The 20745-nt window shown below is 47.7% G+C and overlaps 1 protein-coding gene across 1 annotated transcript in view; it reads left to right on the forward strand.

Moving 5' to 3' along the window:
* Nucleotides 1–20745, forward strand: part of LOC145357706 (mitogen-activated protein kinase kinase kinase 5-like) — a 168043-nt gene that overhangs the window by 136735 nt on the left and 10563 nt on the right. The window contains 7 exon segments of the mRNA XM_080211133.1: nucleotides 312–477; nucleotides 581–746; nucleotides 3523–3705; nucleotides 4574–4679; nucleotides 8898–9135; nucleotides 15271–15383; nucleotides 20029–20141. Coding sequence (XP_080067259.1) covers nucleotides 312–477; nucleotides 581–746; nucleotides 3523–3705; nucleotides 4574–4679; nucleotides 8898–9135; nucleotides 15271–15383; nucleotides 20029–20141 — 1085 coding nt within the window.

Consider the following 20745-nt stretch of genomic DNA (forward strand, 5'->3'; position numbering starts at 1 on the left):
CATTGCTGTTTGTGGGAGCTTGCTGTGTACAAATGGATTGTTGAAATAGTCTACAATAAAACAGTGATTACACTTTGATACTAATCATTCTGAAGGTTATCATTGGCTGGGAAGTACATGGGATATGAGATGAAAGGCGTCATGTACTAAATTCTGATCCCCTCTCTCTCAACTCGCCACACTCCTGACATTCTGCCAATCTTCAGGCACGTTGCAACCTCAGTGTGTAATCTTTAATCTCTTGCTGCAGAACAGTCCTTTAATTCCTGCCCGAGATTAGATTCTTTTCTCTCTTTTTTTTTCCTATCCAGTTGAATTTTACCACAGTCTGTCGGTCCCTGTGTCGGATCACCGTAAGGACGGGCGTGAGAGTCGCCATCCCTTGGATTTTAAACACAACGTGCCCTTCCTGAGTCGCAGCCGTTCCATCCCTGCTCTGCTCGTCAAAAGCAGCTCCCCGAAATCCGAGTTTCTGAGGTAAGCTCTCCTCTCCAACCCTCACCCTCACCGCTCTCTCCCGGTTCAGGGTGAGCTGGCTCGGTGTTTTAATCTGTTTCCCTGCCTTCCTTTCTTCTCTCAGCGTAGTTGAGGAACAAGTAGATGATTTCAGCACTCCCTCCTCCCCGGAAGAAAACGCGGGACTCTTCCTATTGCAGAAGGACAGCGAGCGCAGGGCTATACTCTTCAAAATCCTGACGGAGGACTGCGACACCGTGGTCCAGAACATTCTGGAAGCTCAGATACAGGTACGCAACACTTCATTCCTGATTGATTGATTGATTGATTGTACACACGGATTGGCCTGAGGTGATCCGCCGAAAAGTCATTGCCCTGAAATGTTAATTCCGTTTCTCCGCGATGCTGCTGAGTATTCCATAGAATCCCCACCGTGCAGAATGAGGCCCATCGAGTCCACGCCGACCCCAATCCCACCCCGGGCCCTATCCCCATAACCCCTCATATTTACCCTGCTAATCCCCCTGGCACTAGGACCCATTTAACATGGCCAATCCACCTAACCTGAACTGTGGGAGGAAACCCATGCAGACACGGGGAGAATGTGCAAACTCCGTGCAGACGCTAACCCAAGGCCGGAATCGAACCCGGGCCCCTGGCGCTGTGAGGCAGCAGTGCTAACCACTGTGCCACCGTGCTGCTGGCCACCCATCTCCAGCATTTTCTATTTTAATTTCAGGTTTCTAGCAGCTGCCGGGAATGACACATTTCAAGGTGCGGTGCGGGGACAGTGCAGCACGGTAGCACGGTGGTTAGCACTGCTGCTTCACGGCTCCAGTGACCTGGGTTCGAATCCCGGCTCGGGTCACTGTCTGTGTGGGGATTGCACATTCTCCTCGTGTCTGCGTGGGTTTCCTGCGAGTGCTCCGGTTTCCCCCCACAGTCCAAAGATGTGCGGGTTAGGTTGATTGGCTACGCTAAGAAATTGCCCCTTAGTGTCCAGGGGTGTGTAGGTTAGAAAGATTAGTGGGTATAATATGTAGAGATATGGGGGTAGGACCTGGGTGGGATTATGTTCGATACAGACTCGATGGGCCGAAGAGCCTCTTTCTGCACTGTAGGGTTCTATGATTCTAAACTTCAATAAACCTAGATTCATCACTTTGTCCATTATTTGGTGAATGTTTAGCAATCATATTTGAGCGGGAGAGGGCAGGCGATGGCCTAGTGAAGGCCCCAGTTCGAATCCCGCTGCGGCATAGGGCTGTGAGTCTCTGAGTTCTCTTCCTGAAAGGTTGAGTCTTGGCAGAAGAACTCAACCTTCTGCCAAGTAGATTCTTGGTAAGCCGGGTGTGTGGGTGGGTCAGGGTGGTGGGTGCGTCATGTGATGAGTGCATGGGGGGGCGGTGGTGGTGGGTGTTGATAGGCTATCTGGGAACAGTGGGATGTAGAGTTGAGGTGATATCAATCAGATTGGTCTGACCTAAATGGTGGAGCAGGCCCCGAGGGGGCCGAATGGCCATCTCCAGCCCCTTGTTCGTGATTCATAATCCTTCTCTCTCTATCTCCTTTCTTATCCTTGTCTAACTTTACCTGATTCAGAGAGCGCTATGAGTATTGGGGGTCAGGCTGGTTTGAAGCAACTGCTCTGTTCCTGTCTGATGTTTCCCACATGCGTGTACCTCCTTTGCGACCAGGAGAATCCGAGGATTTAAACTCCCGTGTTTGTTTGGCTCTGTGAAGCTGCCAGGCACAACATTCCAACAAATACAAGCTCCTGGTCACCAGAGTGTGAGTGAACTGCAACACCCAAGGGGCAGCGAATCATGCCAGCTGCCACTCCTGATCCTCCAGTCCTGTCCATCCTTTAGGGAAGGTGGTGGCATGACGGTGTTGTTACTGAATTAGTAATCCAGAGACTCTGGGGACCTGGGTTCAAATCCCACTCCAGCAGATAGTGAATCTCGAATTTCATTTTTTTAAAATCTGGAATTACGAAGTCTAATGGTGACCTTAAATTGTTTGCCTGGTTCACAAGTATCCTGAAGCCTAGGATCCTCACCCGGTCTGGTCTGTATACGACTCCAGATCCAGAGCAATATGGTTGACTCTGAAATGCCCCCTGAAGTGGAGGGCAGTTAGGGATGGGCAATAAATGCTGGCCCAGACAGTGAGGCCCACAGATGAAGAACACGGAATCTTCTGAGTGAAGTGTTAAGCCGAGAGTGCGACGTCTGTCTCGGGTAAATGTAGAAGATCCCACGGCACTGTTTGGAGGAAGGGGAGCAGGTGTTAAGCCTGTCGTCCTGGTCTATATTTGCCCCTCAGCCTACCCTATCAAAGGAGATTAATTGGTTACTTATCTAATCGCTGAGTGGGGGCGCGGGGATTGCTGTGTACAAATCGGCTGCCGAGCTTACACCAGGGACTGTGCGACAAGACTACCTCATTGGCTGCCGTGCGACTTGTTACATCCCAGGGTGCTAGAGCAATGCAAATCCAGAGTAGTGGTGAAGTGAGGCTTCACTGCTCCTCTCAGAGCAGGAAGAGTGTGACTGTTCCCTCAGCCCTTCCCAAACAGGAATGAAAACCAGTGCTGTGTAAATAACAGGGTAACAGGAGTTGGACAGCACAGTGGGTTAGCACTGCTGCTTCACAGTGCCAGGGGACCTGGGTTTGATTCTAGGCTTGGGTCACTGTCACTGTGGGGTTTGCACATTCTCCCCATGTCTGCATGGGTTTCCTCCGCGAGCTCCAGCTTCCTCCCACAGTCCGAAAGACGTGCTGATTAGGTGCTGAATTCTCCCTCAGTGTAACCCGAACAGGCGCCAGAGTGTGGTGACTCGGAGATTTTCACAGTAACTTCATTGCAGTGTTAATGTAAGCCTACTTGTGAAACTAATAAATAAATTTAAACTTGGCTGTTGGTTTACTCCTGTCTGGGTGTAAAATGTTGGTCAGCTCCTTCTGTCTGGGTTTAGTGTGTTGCTCGCGCTGTGAGGAAGCTGCTTCCAGCTGTTTCATGTGTTGTTCACACAATTTTATTCCTTCCTCACTTCAAAATAGAAATCTGACTCCAGGTTAACACGTGAACACATCAGGCAACTGGTCACCTGTCTGAAGGAGTACATTCGATCCCCAAACCACAAGCTGATTGTCAAAGCCCTGTCTAACTTGCAGACAGAGATACACTTCGACAAGGGAGTACTCAACGAAATCCAGGTCATCATCTTCAACTTTCAAGATGCGGTAAGTGTAAAGCCAGTGAGGTGATGCACATAACCGGGGGCACTGTGAGTGAGAGACACCGTGAGACCAGAACAACTGGGAATGTTGCAGTTTACGTGCGCGCACACGGACATGCATGCACACACATACACACGGACACGCATGCACCCACACACACACACGGATGCACATGCACGCACGCACGGATGCATTCACACACATGCACACACAAATGGACACACGGACATGTGGAAATACACATACAGACACGGAAACACGGGCACACACACAGGCACACACACTGGCACATCCATGCATCCGCGCATACACACATACACGGACACACACATAGACACACACACACACAGATACTGTCACACAATCGTAACGGACACACACGGGCATGGACATACGGGCACACACACACACACACACACACACACACACTTGGACACATGCACATTCAGCCATGCACACGATCACGCATGTGCAAACACACACACGCGTGCACATGGACACACACTCAGACACGGACACACACACACACACTTGGATGGACACACAGACACACCCACCTGCACAGACACATTTACATATGAACATGGATATGGACACACACATAGACACTCAGACACACACACACACTCGGACACACACAGACATGGACATACATATGGACACACACACAACAGGGGCACGCGCGCACGCACTTTCGAACATGCACACTCGGACACGCACACTTGGACATACATGGACACGGACACAGGCACACATGGACACGCATACACACGGACACAAACAGACACACATGGACGAACACACACACACACATACACACGCACACACACACGCATGATGCTTTACTGATTCATTGCAATATTCTTTCCAGGTGATAAAAGTGCTTCGACATCACCAGATTAAACCACACTGGATGTTTGGCTTGGACAACATCATTCGCAAGGCCATGCAGATAGCATTCAGCATTCTAATCCCAGGTACGTGGTAGGGCTGGGGATTGGTACACAGTGCTGTCTCCTCCATTGCATCAAACTGTCTCCTCTCACTCACAACACTTCAAGGTATAACTGAGTCTCTCACTACCCTGCCCCAGTGTGGGGAGGCTAATCAGCTCTCCCCACCCCCCCGCCACATCCACCCCGACCCACAAACAACCTTGAGCATCCTGACCCCCCCCCCCCCCTCAAAAAAAACACCCAGTGAGCAGGAGAGCGGAGCACTCTCTTGTTTGGATTGTAGTCTCCCAATCAGATCCCCATATTGACTTCCGATGGGTATTTAAAACAACGAATCCCTGTGTTGTTAAGTTTTACCAACTTCACTGCAACATAGTGAACCACAGAAGTACAAAACCTCTTAGAATCAGAGAAATTCACAGCTCAGAAGGAGGCCATTCTGCCCATTGTGTCTGTCTCAGCCCCAAATCCACCTCCCAGCTCTTCTCCTTTCGCCCTTTAGTTTCCAGCACCTCGAGTGTATATCAAATGTTTTCTTTAATACGAGGAAGGTTTCTGCCTCCAATATCTTTTCAGACAAAGAGTTCAAATTTCACCATGTTCCGAGTGGTAAAAAAGATTAAACTCTTGTCAGATCCTTTGGCCAAGGATTCTATGCCGCACAGTTTCTGACCTCACAAGGGAAACAGGTACTCCCTATCCACTCTAGTTCGGGCCACATATTTTATACAGTTCAATTAGACTTCCCCTATCTGAAGAAAATAACCCCAGCATATCCGCCCTTTCCTCATTCCTGGCAACATCTTTATCAATCTGGTCTGTACCCAAGAGAACATCCTTATTGCAATGCAGTGACCCGAACCGTAGACAGTACCTCAGCTGTGAGCTGGTGTGAACAAGCGTAATTTGTCTTCTGCTCTTATAATCCATGCCTTGGCTAATAAAGGAAAGTATCCCTTCTTCACTACTACGTCTCCCTGCTTCAGGGAGCTGTGAGCATGCAATCCAAGGTCACCCGGTTCCTCCATCCTCCTCACAATATGACTATAGTCCATTCCTTTGCACTGTTTATCCTTGTAAATCCTAATAAGTATTTAGGAAGAATGAGTCTGAAACTGGCCTGTACCTTAAAACCGGTTCAAGTCCAAGGCAGTAAAAGTCACAGACTCTCCTAGAGCTCCAGAGGAAATGGGTTTCTCTCCTCCTGCAATAATTCTCTAGCCTTTCCCCTGTGCTTAATTACCAACTTAAAGTGTGTATTCTATTGCAACTCGAGCGCTCCTCCCCAAATACCTTACACTTCTCAGGGGTCAACTCCATTCGTCCCTTCTCTGCCCACTGGACCAGTCCCTTCATAACGTACAGCCATCCACAGCCTTCTATCTCAATGTCAACCTCACAGCCAACTGTCACTGTGTCAAAATCCAGGAACTCCCTCCCTAACAGCACTGTGGGTGCACCTACAGCACATGGACTGCAGCGATGCAAGATGTGGAGATGCCGGCGCTGGACTGGGGTAAACACAGTAAGAAGTCTCACAACTCAACAGGTTAAAGTCCAACAGGTCTATTTAATAGTAAACGCCACAAGCTTTCGGAATGCTGCTCCTTCATCAGGTTCCTTTGTCAGCTACTCACCTGACGAAGGAACAGCGTTCCAAAAGCTTGTGGTGTTTACTATCAAATAAACCTGTTGGACTTTAACCTGGTGTTGTGAGACTTCTTACTGTGATTCAAGAAGACAGCTCACCACCACCTTCTCAAAGGGCAATTAGGGATGGGCAATAAACTCTGGCCCAGCCAGCAACAGTTAAGCTGAGAACGAACATACATTTTAAGAACCTGAGATTTCTTTAAACACTCCCTTCGTTCATTGATTAGGAGCTACAAGAAGCAAAGGATGTAATATCGATACACGACACCCAATAGGAATAGCTTTCCAGTTACAAAAATACCCGTTGAATATCACTGTTTATCAGCTGTTGAACCAATTTTGAATCGAGTTTGCCCCTTTTCCTTTGGATCCCACGGCTTTTACTTGTTCTGTCGGTTTGCAATGTGGGACCTTGTCAAAATCCTTGCGAAAATTCCACGTAGATTACATCAAGCAGGCTGCCCTCATCAACTCCCCTTACTGCCTCCCGGAAAACTTCAACTAAATGAGAGACACAACCTCCTTTTAGCAACTTTCCTTGATTAATCCATGTGTCCTTAAACAACAAATTAGACTGTGCTGCGGACTTTGTTTGATTTACCTTCCGCTTATCTGCGTTAGAGGAGTGGCTGGGGTCACTATCAGAATAAAACCTACCTCTCAATTCTCCAATGACAGCCAAGGCTTAGTTGGTAGTCCTGGGTCTGCAATTACATTTAGATTGTGATTGATATCGTTTATAAGAGTTCCACTCCAATTTCTGGTGCAGAGCTGATGATGCCCAAAATCTGACGGCCAGAGACCATGGTGCTCAGTGGAAAGTGTAAGACCATAAGACATAGGAGCAGAATTAGGCCACTCGGCCCATCGAGTCTGCTCCACCATTCAGTCATGGCTGATATTTTTCTCATCCCCATTCTCCTGCTTTTTTCCCATAACCCCTGATCCCCTTATCAATCAAGAACCTATCTATCTCTGTCTTAAAGACAATGATCTGGCCTCCACAGCCTTCTGCGGCAAAGAGTTCCACAGGTTCACCACTCTCTGGCTGAAAAAAATTCTCCTCATCTCTTTTTTTAAAGGATCGTCACTTTAGTCTGAGGCTGTGCCCTGTGGTTCTAGTTTTTCTGGTTAGTGGAGACACCCTGTCCACTCTGTCCAGGCCTCGCAGTATCCTATAAGTTTCAATAAGATCCCCCCTCATCCTTCTAAACTCCAACGAGTACAAACCCAAAGTCCTCAACCATTCCTCCTACGACAAGCTCTTCATTCCAGGGATCATTCTTATGAACTTACTCTGGACGCTTTGCAAGGCCAGCACATCATTCCTTAGGTATAGCGTCCAAAACTGCTCACAGTACTCCAGATGAGGTCTGGCCAGAGCCTTATACAGCTTTAGAAGTACATCCCTGCTCTTGTATTCTTGTCTTCTCGACATGAATGCTAACATTGCATTTGCCTTCCTAACTGTCGACTGAACCTGCACATAAACCTTAAAAGAACCTTGAACAAGGATTCCCAAGTCCCTTGGTGTTTCTGATTTCCTAAGCATTTTCCCATTTAGAAAAAAGTCTATGCCTCCATTCCTCCTTTCAAAGTGCATAATTTCACACCTTTCCACATTGTATTCCATCTGCCACTCCTTTGCCCACTCTCCTAACCTGTCCAAGTTCTTCTGCAGCCCCCCCTGCTTCCTCAATACCACCTGTCCCTCTACGTATCTTTGTATCACCTGCAAACTTAGTAACAGATCCTTCAGTTCTTTCTTCCAAATCATTCATGTATATTGTGAAGAGTTGTGGTCCCAGCACTGACCCCTGAGGCACACCACTAGTCACCGGCTGCCATCCTGAAAAAGACCCCTTTATACCCATTCTTGGCCTTCTGCCAGTCAGCCAATCCTCTATCTATGCCAGGATCTTACCCTTAACACCAGGGGCACTTAACTTATTTAACAGTCTCCTATGCAGCATCTTGTCAAAGGCCTTCTGGAAATCTAAATAAATCGTGTCCACTGGTTCTCTTTTATCTAACTTCCTTGGTACCTCCTCAAAGAACTCTAACAGATTTGTCAGACATGACCTCCCCTTAATGAAGCCGTGCTGACTCAGTCCTATTTTATCATGCGCTTCCAAATACTCTGCAATCTCGTCTTTAATAATGGACTCTAAAATGATTGAAGTTGGGTTAACTGGCCTATAATTTCCCGTCTGCTGCCTCCCTACCTTTTCAAACAGCGGCGTTACATTAGCTACTTTCCAGTCCTCGGGGACCCTCCCTGCCTCCAGTGATTGCTGAAAGATCACCACCAACGCCATCACAATTTCCCCTACACGGCCTCCATTTGGGTTTCCTGGCCCACTGCTACAGCAGCGTGGCATGCTGGGAGAATTGGCCCCTTGATGTTTGCTGTCTTAAGTAGGCACAAGGGACGGCTATTTGAACAAAGATACTTGTGGGCAATTGGCAGCCATTGGTCTGCCAATGGTGAGTCAGCACCTTGAGAGGGAGTGGGGGAGCAAGTTGAAGGAGGGGCCGGTGAGAAAGTTACTTGTCACAGAGTCTTACTCCGATCTTCTCTTTCAGAACCGAAGATGCAGGGCTCCTTCGATCAGGAGGCAGACGAGCAAGGCACGGACAATATTCTGGGGAAGTGGAGCGGGAGTGATTCCGACATGCGGGAACCAGAGGCTTTGGAGCTGCAGATGGACGGGGCGGGAACCTCGGGTGTCAGCACACTGAGTCGCTCAGTATCTCACGATTCCCAGCATAACTCCTGCCCTCTCATTACACAGCTCAGTCAACTGAGAGCAGAGACAAACCGGTACGAACAGCAGTCAGTGTTAGCCCAGGGAATGGACAGCAGTCAGTGTTAGTCCCAGGGAATGGACAGCAGTCAGTGTTAGCCCGGGGAATGGACAGCAGTCAGTGTTAGTCCCAGGGAATGGACAGCAGTCAGTGTTAGCCCAGGGAATGGACAGCAGTCAGTGTTAGCCCAGGGAATGGACAGCAGTCAGTGTTAGCCCAGGGAATGGACAGCAGTCAGTGTTAGTCCCAGGGAATGGACAGCAGTCAGAGTTAGTCCCGGGGAATGGACAGCAGTCAGTGTTAGTCCGGGGAATGGACAGCAGTCAGTGTTAGTCCGGGGAATGGACAGCAGTCAGTGTTAGTCCCAGGGAATGGACAGCAGTCAGTGTTAGTCCGGGGAATGGACAGCAGTCAGTGTTAGTCCAGGGAATGGACAGCAGTCAGTGTTAGTCCGGGGAATGGACAGCAGTCAGTGTTAGTCCAGGGAATGGACAGCAGTCAGTGTTAGTCCCAGGGAATGGACAGCAGTCAGTGTTAGTCCGGGGAATGGACAGCAGTCAGTGTTAGTCCCAGGGAATGGACAGCAGTCAGTGTTAGTCCCAGGGAATGGACAGCAGTCAGTGTTAGCCCAGGGAATGGACAGCAGTTAGTGTTAGTCCGGGGAATGGACAGCAGTCAGTGTTAGTCCCAGGGAATGGACAGCAGTCAGTGTTAGTCCCAGGGAATGGACAGCAGTTAGTGTTAGTCCGGGGAATGGACAGCAGTCAGTGTTAGCCCAGGGAATGGACAGCAGTCAGTGTTAGTCCAGGGAATGGACAGCAGTCAGTGTTAGTCCCAGGGAATGGACAGCAGTCAGTGTTAGCCCAGGGAATGGACAGCAGTCAGTGTTAGTCCAGGGAATGGACAGCAGTCAGTGTTAGTCCGGGGAATGGACAGCAGTCAGTGTTAGTCCGGGGAATGGACAGCAGTCAGTGTTAGTCCAGGGAATGGACAGCAGTCAGTGTTAGTCCGGGGAATGGACAGCAGTCAGTGTTAGTCCGGGGAATGGACAGCAGTCAGTGTTAGTCCAGGGAATGGACAGCAGTCAGTGTTAGTCCGGGGAATGGACAGCAGTCAGTGTTAGTCCAGGGAATGGACAGCAGTCAGTGTTAGTCCGGGGAATGGACAGCAGTCAGTGTTAGTCCGGGGAATGGACAGCAGTCAGTGTTAGTCCGGGGAATGGACAGCAGTCAGTGTTAGTCCGGGGAATGGACAGCAGTCAGTGTTAGTCCGGGGAATGGACAGCAGTCAGTGTTAGTCCAGGGAATGGACAGCAGTCAGTGTTAGTCCGGGGAATGGACAGCAGTCAGTGTTAGTCCAGGGAATGGACAGCAGTCAGTGTTAGACCGGGGAATGGACAGCAGTCAGTGTTAGTCCGGGGAATGGACAGCAGTCAGTGTTAGTCCCAGGGAATGGACAGCAGTCAGTGTTAGTCCCAGGGAATGGACAGCAGTCAGTGTTAGTCCGGGGAATGGACAGCAGTCAGTGTTAGCCCGGGGAATGGACAGCAGTCAGTGTTAGTCCCAGGGAATGGACAGCAGTCAGTGTTAGTCCGGGGAATGGACAGCAGTCAGTGTTAGTCCCAGGGAATGGACAGCAGTCAGTGTTAGCCCAGGGAATGGACAGCAGTCAGTGTTAGCCCAGGGAATGGACAAACAGAGAATAATACAGTGATGAAGTTTGACCTCTCCTCTAGATGCATTGCTGATGTCAAAGTTTGTGTTGCGGCCTTTTGCTTACCACATGTGTACTAATCAGTAACAATGCGATAAGACGAAATATGAAGTTTTCTAGTGCCTTCTATTGCCCTGCCTCTGGACCAGATGTTCTAATCTTGATGAGCCTGGAAAGTGTGACGTTATGTAGCCAAACAGGTTGGTTATCAGTTTGTAAATCATTCTGATATACCTGTGGCATCAGTAAGGGTGGGAATGGTTCCTGGTCAGGCTTACTTTTAGAATAAATTTCTTTCTCAGAATTAGAAAGATAATGCCCAGACTGGGCGAGGTGAGCCCTTAATCCATCTCCTTGCTCTAAAAATCAATTCAAATTCAAATTGAAGCCAATTCATGGTCCTCACGAGAGACACAAACGTGATCCAAGTTGACAAGATAAGACATCACACCCCACCTTGAGCTGACACACTTGGTCGTAGCTAAAAGGCCGAGAAACAACACCTACAGAGAAAACAACTGCAGCACCAGTGTGGGACCAGTTGGAGTCCATTGTCACCAACATCCTTTCAGATGATGGTACCTGCAGGGAGAGTACACAGGCACTAGTAGCTGGGAGATTTTATAGAAGGTGCCTGCTCTATAGGACTGTTCCTCTGTTCTTTTCACAAAGTATGTAGTGATGGACTGCAGTTTAATATATGTCCCTAAAGACACAGCACAACAGTTTTCTCTAGGGAACATAGGAACGAGAGTAAGTGGGCCATTTGTCTTCCTGAGCTTCTCCCATCGTTTAGTTAGACCTAAAGTGAAAAAGAGACTTGAATTTACGTAACACTTTTCACAGCCCGTGGACATCTCTTGGCTGCTGTACAGCCAAGATGAAGTGTTGTCACTGTTGTAATGTGGGAAACAGGGCAGACAGTTTATTCACAGAGAGAACTGCCACAATCAGCAATGTGACAGTCACTCTGTGATCGTTTTTTTGGCCATGTTGTTTGAGGGATAAATATTGCCTGAGGTCAGCCCGCTGCTTTTCTTCAGATTTGGGATCTTCTACATCTACTCAAGATTGGGCCTCAGTTTAACACCTCATCTAAAAATCAGCACCTGTGACAGTGCAGCACACCCCCAGTACGGCAGTGGGCTGTCAACCTTGATTGTTGCACACAAACCCTGGAGCGGGACTTGAACCCAGATTTAGAAGGGATTTGAGGAAATGCTTCTTCACCCAGAGGCGGTTGGGAATCAGTGCCTAAAAACGTGTTAGTGGCAGGAACCCTCCCAGCATTTAAGAAGCATTTAGGTGAGCACTTGAAGCACTGTAGCGTCCAAGACTACGGACCAAGGGCTGAAAAATGGGATTAGAATAGATAGGTGCTTGATGGCCAGCACAGACATGATGGGCTGAAGGGTCTCATGCTGTGCTGTCAAACTCTATGGCAGGATTTTATGGCCTTGTTCATCCCAAAACTGTAAAATCCCGCCCAAAGTCGACAGACTTTTCCATGGTCTGCTCCTTGGCCACTCTGATTCCTGAGGCAAGTGGTACGGTAAAATTACAGCCGATAACTCTAACCTTGGCAGCCGGAGATACAAGTCCCACAAACGGAGTCACAGCAAGGCTCGGCTGAATCTACACTGCTTTCTCTGCCCATATCCTATAATATCCTCACCCAATAAATACATCTGTCTCAGTCTTGGAATCTCCAATTGACCACCGGAACCCGCAGCCTTTTGGGGTGAGAGTTTCACGTTTACATTTATCCCAGTGTGGAAAGAGATTTCCTGATTCGCTCAGCTCCTTTTTAGATTGTGGTTTCTCATTCTTGATTCCCCCACCAGGGGGAAAAGTTTCTCCATATCGACCCCATCAAACATTTTCAACACTTTGATACCCTTCAATCTACACTGAAAAAGATCGAATTAAACGCTCTGTAATTATTAACCTCGTTCAAGTCATAGAGTTTTACACCACGGAATGAGGCCCTTCTGCCCAAAATGTCTGTGCCAGCCACCCACCACCTATCTATTCTATCCTATCATCCAGCACTTGGTCAGTAGACTTGTATGCTATGGCATAAGAACATAAGAAATAGGAGCAGGAGTAGGCCATCTAGCCCTTCGAGCCTGCCCCGCCATTCAATAAGATCATGGCTGATCTGAAGTGGATCAGTTCCACTTTCCCACTTTCTCCCCATAACCCTTAATTCCCTTGTCTATCAGAAACCTATCTACCCGTGACTTAAATATGTTCAGCGAGGCAGCCTCCACCACTTCAACGGGCAGAGAATTCCAGAGATTCACCACCCTTTGAGTGAAGAAGTTCCTCCTCAACTCTGATCTAAACTGCCCCCCGCCTTTATCTTGAGGCTGTGCCCTCTAGTCCTGCTGTCCTTTCTAAGCGGGAAGAATCTCTCTACCTCTACCCTATCCATCCCTTTCATTCTCTTATACGTCTCTATAAGATTCCCCCCTCATCCTTCTAAACTCCAACGAGTACAGACCCAGTCTATTCAGTCTCTCTTATTGGCCTCATCTACACTTGAAACGGTGTTTCAAGTGCTCATCTAAATGCTTCTTAAATGCTGTGAGGTTTCCCGTCTCCACCAGCCTTTCAGGCACTGAGTTCCAGATTCTCGAAACCCTCTGAGTGAAATTGTTTTCCCTCTAATTCCCCTCCCCTTAAATCTATGCCCCCTGGTTATTGATCTCTCTGCTAAGGAGAAAAGATTCTTCCTATCCAAATCCCTCATAATTTTGTACCCCTCAATCAGGTCCCCCCCTTTAACCTTCTCTGCTTCAAGGAAAACAACCCCAGCCTAGCCAGCCTCTCCTAATCGCTGAAACACTCCAGCCCAGGTAACATCCTGGGTGAATCTCCTGTGCACCCTTTCTAGTGCAATCACATCCTCCCTATAGTGCGATGACCTGAACTGCATTCAGTACTCCAGCTGTGGCCTAACCAGTGTTTTATACAGCTCCATCATAACCCAGTGCTCTTATATTCTGTGCCTTGGTTAATAAAGGCAAGTATCCCATATGCCTTCTTAACCTTATCTTCCTCTCCTGCTGTCTTTAGACATCAGTGGACATGCACAATAAGGTCTCTCTGACCCTCTGTACTTCCTAGGGACCGACCATTCATTGTGTATGCCCTTGCCTTGTTATTCCTCCCAAAATGAATTACCTCACACTTTTCAGGGTTAAATTCCATCTGCCTCTGTTCTGCCCATCTAACCAGCCTGTCTATATCGTCCTGTAATCTAAGGCATTCCTCCTTGCTATTTACCACATGACCAATTTTTGTGTCATCTACAAACTTACTGATCATACCGCCTACATTCACATCCAGATCATTAAGTACACTGTAAACAACAAGGGACCCCGCACTGATCCCTGTAGAACACCACTGGACTCCGGCTGCCAGTCATAAAATCAACCTTTGACCATCACCCTCTGCCTCCTGCCATTAAACCAATTTTGGATCCAGTTTACCAAATTCTGGATCCTATGGGCTCTTACTTTCTTCATCACCTCCCAAGTGGGACCTTGTCAAAAGCCTTACTGAAGCCCATGTGGACTACATCAACTGCATTGGCCTCATCTACGCACCTAGTCACTTCCTCGAAAAATTCCATCAAATTTGTAAGAAATGGGGGTGGGAGTTTCTAGCTGCACTCATCCCAAAACTGAAAAATTCTGCCCAAAGTCAAACGATCTTGGCATGGTCTGCCTGCACCCCCCCACCCCTCCCCAAAACCTGCTCTGACTCCCGTGGTGGGAAAATTCCCCCCATAATCTCCCTTTGACAGAACAATGCTGACTATCCTTGATTAATCCTGACCTCCCCAAGTGGAGACTCATTCTATCCCTCTGAATTTCTACCAAGGATTCCCCTACACCTGAAGTGAGACAGATCCCAGCTGCAGTGGTTAACCTGACACTAAAACTGCCTTCCCAATGCGCCTGTATTGGCCACAATCACCGGTTAGCAGGTTCAAGTCATCCTGCCCCATTGGGGTGTTTCAGTCCCAGCCTCAGATAAGCCCTTCTTAGCTGTCCAGCCTCGTGTTGCACTTGTAACATTATCCTTTTCCTTGATGTGGGGTATTTATTTAATCAGATTCTGAAACTCATGACATTGATTTTGATTTATTATTGTTACATGTATTAATATATAGTTAAAAGTCTTGCGCACTGTACAGACAAGGCGTACCGTTCATAGAGAAGGAAAGGAGAGAGTCTAGAATGCAGTGTTCCAATCATAGCTAGGGAGAAGAGAAAGATCAGCGTGGTGCGATGTGGTTTTAGCTGAGTGGCTGAGGTCAGGCCCTGTACACAGATTGATCCCAGCAAGGCACTGGAGAACGATGTATGGACGAAGAACTAACCAAATAAGCTGCCTCCATTAATTTACTGGGCCTTTAACTTTGCAGCCTTCTCGAAGACCTTACAGAGAAAGAGAGAAAGTTCCAACAGCTTCTAGTACAAGCTCTCCAGCAGAAGAACCACGAAATTGAGTCACTCCGAAAAAGACCAGAACCCACAGGTGAGTGACAGGCCAGCAAGGAATCGATCGGTGCGGATGCGGGATTACTGCCCGAGTTCCCAGACTGAGGAGTGTTTGATCCATTCCTCCAACTGGACAAATATCACACACCCCCTCATCCCCCCCCCACCCAATTTGCTTTGCCAGCGCATTCCATCTACTCACCAGCCTGCTGTTTAGCTGCTTCCGTTTGGCTGCAGAGGATGGCAAAAATCTTATAGTTTTCTGTGTGAAATGGCACAGGGTATGTTTCCGCAGGGAGAAAACTGCAGGTCTCAGGGATGCGACTGTGAAGGACGGGAACAAGGGGTAAGGATACCCTGGATGGGATTGTGGGCGGCACGGTAGCACGGCGGTTAGCACTGCTGCTTCACAGCTCCAGGGACCTGGGTTCGATTCCTGGCTCGGGTCACTGTCTGTGTGGAGTTTGCACATTCTCCTTGTGTCTGCGTGGGTTTCCTCCGGGTGCTCCTGTTTCCTCCCACAGTCCAAAGATGTGCGGGTTAGGTTGATTGGCCATTGTAAAGTTGCCCCTTAGTGTCCTAAGATGCTTAGGTTAGAGGGATTAATGGGTGAAATATAGAGGGATATGGGGTAGGGCCTGGGTGGGATTGTGGTCGGTGTAGACTCGATGGGCCGAAGGGCCTCTTTCTGTACTGTAGGGTTCTATGATCTATGATAAAGCAGGAGGGTAAGATCTATTTTTTGGGATAAAATATTGGAAGGGAACTCGGGGTCATAGTTTGAGGATAAGGGGTAAACCTTCCGGAACAGAGGGGCGGAGGAATTTCTTCACCCAAAGCACAGTGAATGTGTGGAATTTCACCACCACAGAAAGTAGTTGAGGTCAAAATGTTGTCTGATTTCAAGAAGAAATTAGCTATAGCTCTTAGGGCTAAAGGGCTTTGGGGCGAAGGGGGATCAGGATATTGAATTTGATGATCAGTCATGATCAAAGCTAATGGCGGAGCAGGTTCATAGGGCCGAATGGCCTACTCCTGTTTATAGTTTCTATGTTTCTAATGGCTGTCAGCTCACACAGTGAACACTAATCAATTGAATTCCTTTGGGTGAGAGCTGGATATCTCTGGTTGGCATGGAGATCACCGTGTAACTGAGGGTAAGATTCCTGCCCGGTAATCAGAGCCAATGTGATCTTCTGGAATTGTTTTGATTACTTTAAAAGGATTGGAGAGGAACTTCCAAACGATTTTTCTTTGCGTCTCCCAGGAGATGACATGGCTCCAGGTGGATGATGGGTATTTATATCCTGATGCATAAACTATCACAAAAGTGTGAGAGGAGCAATGGACTAGTGAGTTGTCTCCATTTTCATAGAAACCATTCTGGGGGAGGAATCTCTCCTCTTCTTTGAAATAATGTCTTTTTTCTAATTCATTCATGGGACATGGGTGTTGCTGGTTGGCCAGCATTTATTGCCCTCCCCTAGTTGCCCTTGAGAAGGTGGTGGTGAGCTGCCTTCTCGAATCGCTGCAGCCCATGTGCTGTGCATAGACCCACAATGTCATTAGAGAGGGAATTCCGGGATTTTGACCCAGCGACTGTGAAGGAACGGCGATTATATTTCCTAGGTTAATGGCAGGTGGTCCATCCGGTTTCATTTCTTCGTTGAGATTTTGTAGCAATTATTACAACTGAGTGTCTTGCAAGGCCATTTCCCAAGGGCAGTTGAGAGTCAACCACATTGCTGTGGCTCTGGAGTCACATGTAGGCCAGACCGGGTAAGGATGCCAGATTTCCTTCCCTAAAGGGTATTAGTGAAACAGATGGGTTTTTCTGACAATTGACAATGGTTTCATGGTCATCAGTAGATTTTTATTTTCAGACATTTTTCATCGCGTTCAAATTCCACCATCTGCCGTGGTGGGATTCGAACCTGGGTCCCCAGAATATTAGCTGAGTTTCTGGATTATTAGTCGAGCGATAATACCACTAGGCCATCACCTCCCCAATCATTAAAGGTTTAAGATTGGCACAGTGGTAAGCATTGCTGCCTCTCAGTGCCATGGACCCAGATTCAATTCCTGGCTTGGGTGACTGTGCAGAGTTTGTACATTCTCCCAGTGTCTGCTTGTGTTTCCTCCGGGTGCTTCGGTTTCCTCCCACAGTCTGAAAGATGTACTGGTTAGGAGCAAATTCTCCCTCAGGCGCTGGAGTGTGGCGACTGGGGGATTTTCACAGTAACTTCATTGCAATGTTAATGTAAGCCTACTTGTGACAATAAAAATAAACTTAAAAGATGATGTGGTGCCACTCCACATGGACACACTTGGACACACACACAGACCATAGAGTTTCTGAAAGAAGGGAGTTGAAAAAGGATTGATTTTTAAAAAATGGATAACATTTGCAGGGTTTCAATGCTGTCGATCTGGAGCTCCCTCATTTGAACTCAGATTGCTGGTCCCAGTAGATGCCAGGAGGTTCTCACCAATGGAGTTTTGGCTTGGAGAAACATAGAGGCAGATCAATCCTTCTTGTCTCAGCCCCTCAGGTTTCCAAAAGAATTCCTAGCAGGATACTGATATCCACTTTATTGCAGGCAAGACAAAGAGAATGTGAGCTGGACAGCTTTTTACTTTCTCTATTCAGTCCCTACTGACTTTTTTTTAAAAAGTTCATAACTTAAAGCTTATTTTTGTCAGATGATATCCAGTAAATCCGTGGTGTTTGGCTTCAAACCGGTTGTTTTCCCATTGGTTAAAATTATTGCTGTTTGAATAAACCAGCTCTCCCCTATCGAAGGCCATGCTAGTCTATTTATGTGCTTTCCTAGAAAAGGCATTCTTATTCCAGGTGAATTTGTAACCCTTCTAAAACAAATCTGACTCAAATTCCATTGTCCAGAAAATGCAGTGGCCTTCCATACTTTCAAATATTGTCCTGGAGGATGTGATTCAGTACATTGCAGTAGTCTGTTTTTCAGTCCTCTCTTCTCCTGTACTGTCGCTGTTGGGGCATGTTAGGGAGCAGTTCATGAGTTCCTGATGCCACACAAATGTTGTTGCACCCCACAAAGGAAGGGTGAGGATCTACGTTTGTTTGTCTTGTGAAATGCACTGAGTTCTGAACATTCCCAGTGTTCAAGTGGCTCGCAGGGCAGGGGCACAAGGGAAGGGCAAGGCTTTGATGCTTCTCCGGGTTATAGCTGATGTTACACAGGGCCAGAATCTTGTCCTCTGCTCAGCCCCACTTCGCAGCAGAGAGAGGTGATTAAGGGCGGGGCCGTTGTTGCTGCTGTCACCCGGGCAGCAGACAGGGGGCAGCACTGGGAGGAGATCTGGGAATGTTCTTATCCAGGGGAAATGTGAGCTGGAACGAGAGAAAAGGTGGGAGCCAGAAGGAATTTCATCCAGCTATAAATATTCAAATAGGGTCAGTTTGGATTGGGGGAGTCTGAGTTTTTAAACATTCTTGTTTAACAACTTACCCCTCTGGATTATTCATGAATAAATTCATGGGAAGAATATTAATGCCCCTGAGATGGTTTGGATGGTAGGAAGCCAGGATTCTGGGTGTTGAGAACCCAAGTTATAATTATGGCAGCGTTAAGGATATCGAACTTGTTCTCTTTATAAAGAGCTGGCTTTGATTGACATCATTGAAGATTTGTGGGTAATTAATTGATTTGGGTGAAATGTTAGCTTCAGAGAGATTGGCCAAAATTCAAAAGAGCCAAGTTGAGCAGTGAAAAAGGCAAAAGAAAAGAGGGTGATCTTACCTTCTCATCCTGCCAGTTGATGGGAGGGGTGAGACGGTAAGATCGCGACAGATCTGGAAAATCGGGTTCGTGCCTGACCTCCCACTACTAGCGATCTTGCCCACACCAGATATCTGGCTAGATCAGACTGAGGCTGATTGTAATATTTAAATCCTGTGTAAAGTGGAATTTACATATTACACGGGAGCTGGGGACGCAATCGACCGGGCTCAGTCGCCTTTGTGACCTCACCAGTGAAGGTCCTCACTGCCAAGGGTCATGTACGGTCCACATCAATGGTGACCAGTCGTGATGGCCTCGCCAGTTGGTCCAGTGGCCATTGAGACCCTCCCTCCCCCACCATGAGGTTGGGAAGGGGAGTGTCCCCTTTGAGGAATCAGCTATGGAGGACAGCAATAGCAGGCAGGAGGCGATCGGCCACGGAGCCCAGCAGCACCTGGGGGGAAGGTGACTAACATACCTCTCTGCTCCTCCGAGAGATCTATACGTGTGCAATGGCACCCTCTGCTGCAATCTGCCGGCTTTCGGTCAGCTTGGGCCCCACGTCCTCTCCCCTATTGGCAAGAAATGGAACTTGCTTCTTTTTTTCCTCAAACTGAGGTGAGAGTCGATTTTTGACTCGTTCGTCACTTAGAATATTTTTGTTAAGGTCACCTCCAAAATCTTTAGGATTCTTCTTTAGCTCTTTGGATAGCAGGCAAGAAACATCTTTGAACTGAACGGATACATGGGTTGAAGCAACATTAGACTGAGGGATGTGTTGGAGATTGACCAAGAGAAGGTCAGGTTTCTTGACCGTCCCTGTTTGAGTTCAGTTTGGAAATCCAATCTCTTTCTGTGAACTGTGTAAATGGAATTTGGTAAAAGCAGCTTGTTAAACTTCTCCTCCATGTTCTTAACCAGAAATCGCTTCAGTTGCTCTCAGTGTACCACCTACGACTCCTGTGGATTCTGAAACTGAAGAGCTTACACAGTGGCTGTCGACGAAGCAAGTCGATCGACGAACGATTGACAAGGTAAGAAATATTTCTGGTTTGTGCAGAGTGTTCGGAGACGTTGTCAGACGCTTTTAAGGGATGCCAGCGTGGCATCTTTCACTGGAAGGGAAGAAAAACGGAAAATTCTGGAAATCTTAGCAGATCTGACAGCATTTGTGGAGAGGGAGAGAGACCAGAGTCAACATTTCAAGTTGGCCATCCAGTCTCTCAACACCAGGTTAAAGTCCAACAGGTTTATTTCGAATCGTGAGCTTTCGGAGCGCTGCTCCTTCATTAGGCGAGCGACGAAATGGTTTCACAAACACGGCATATATAGGCAGAGACGCAACTGCAAGATAATTAAAGATTGGAACACGAGTCTTTTCAGGTGATCAAGTCTTTACAGGTATGGACAGTGAGAGTGGAGAGAGGGTTAATCACAGGTTAAAGAGGTGTGAATTGTCTCAAGCTGGGACAGTTAGGAAGATTTTGCAAGCCCAGGCAGTATGGTGGGGATTACACGTACACCATTTGGCCTGGGCTTGTAAAATCTTACTAATTGCCCTGGTTTGAGACAATTCACACCTCTTTAACCTGTGATTATCCCCCTCTCCATTCTCGCTGTCTGTACCTGTAAAGACTT

Source organism: Carcharhinus amblyrhynchos, chromosome 24 (assembly GCF_965287045.1).
Source record: "Carcharhinus amblyrhynchos chromosome 24, sCarAmb.v2.hapA, whole genome shotgun sequence".
In the NCBI taxonomy this organism is placed as follows: domain Eukaryota; kingdom Metazoa; phylum Chordata; class Chondrichthyes; order Carcharhiniformes; family Carcharhinidae; genus Carcharhinus; species Carcharhinus amblyrhynchos.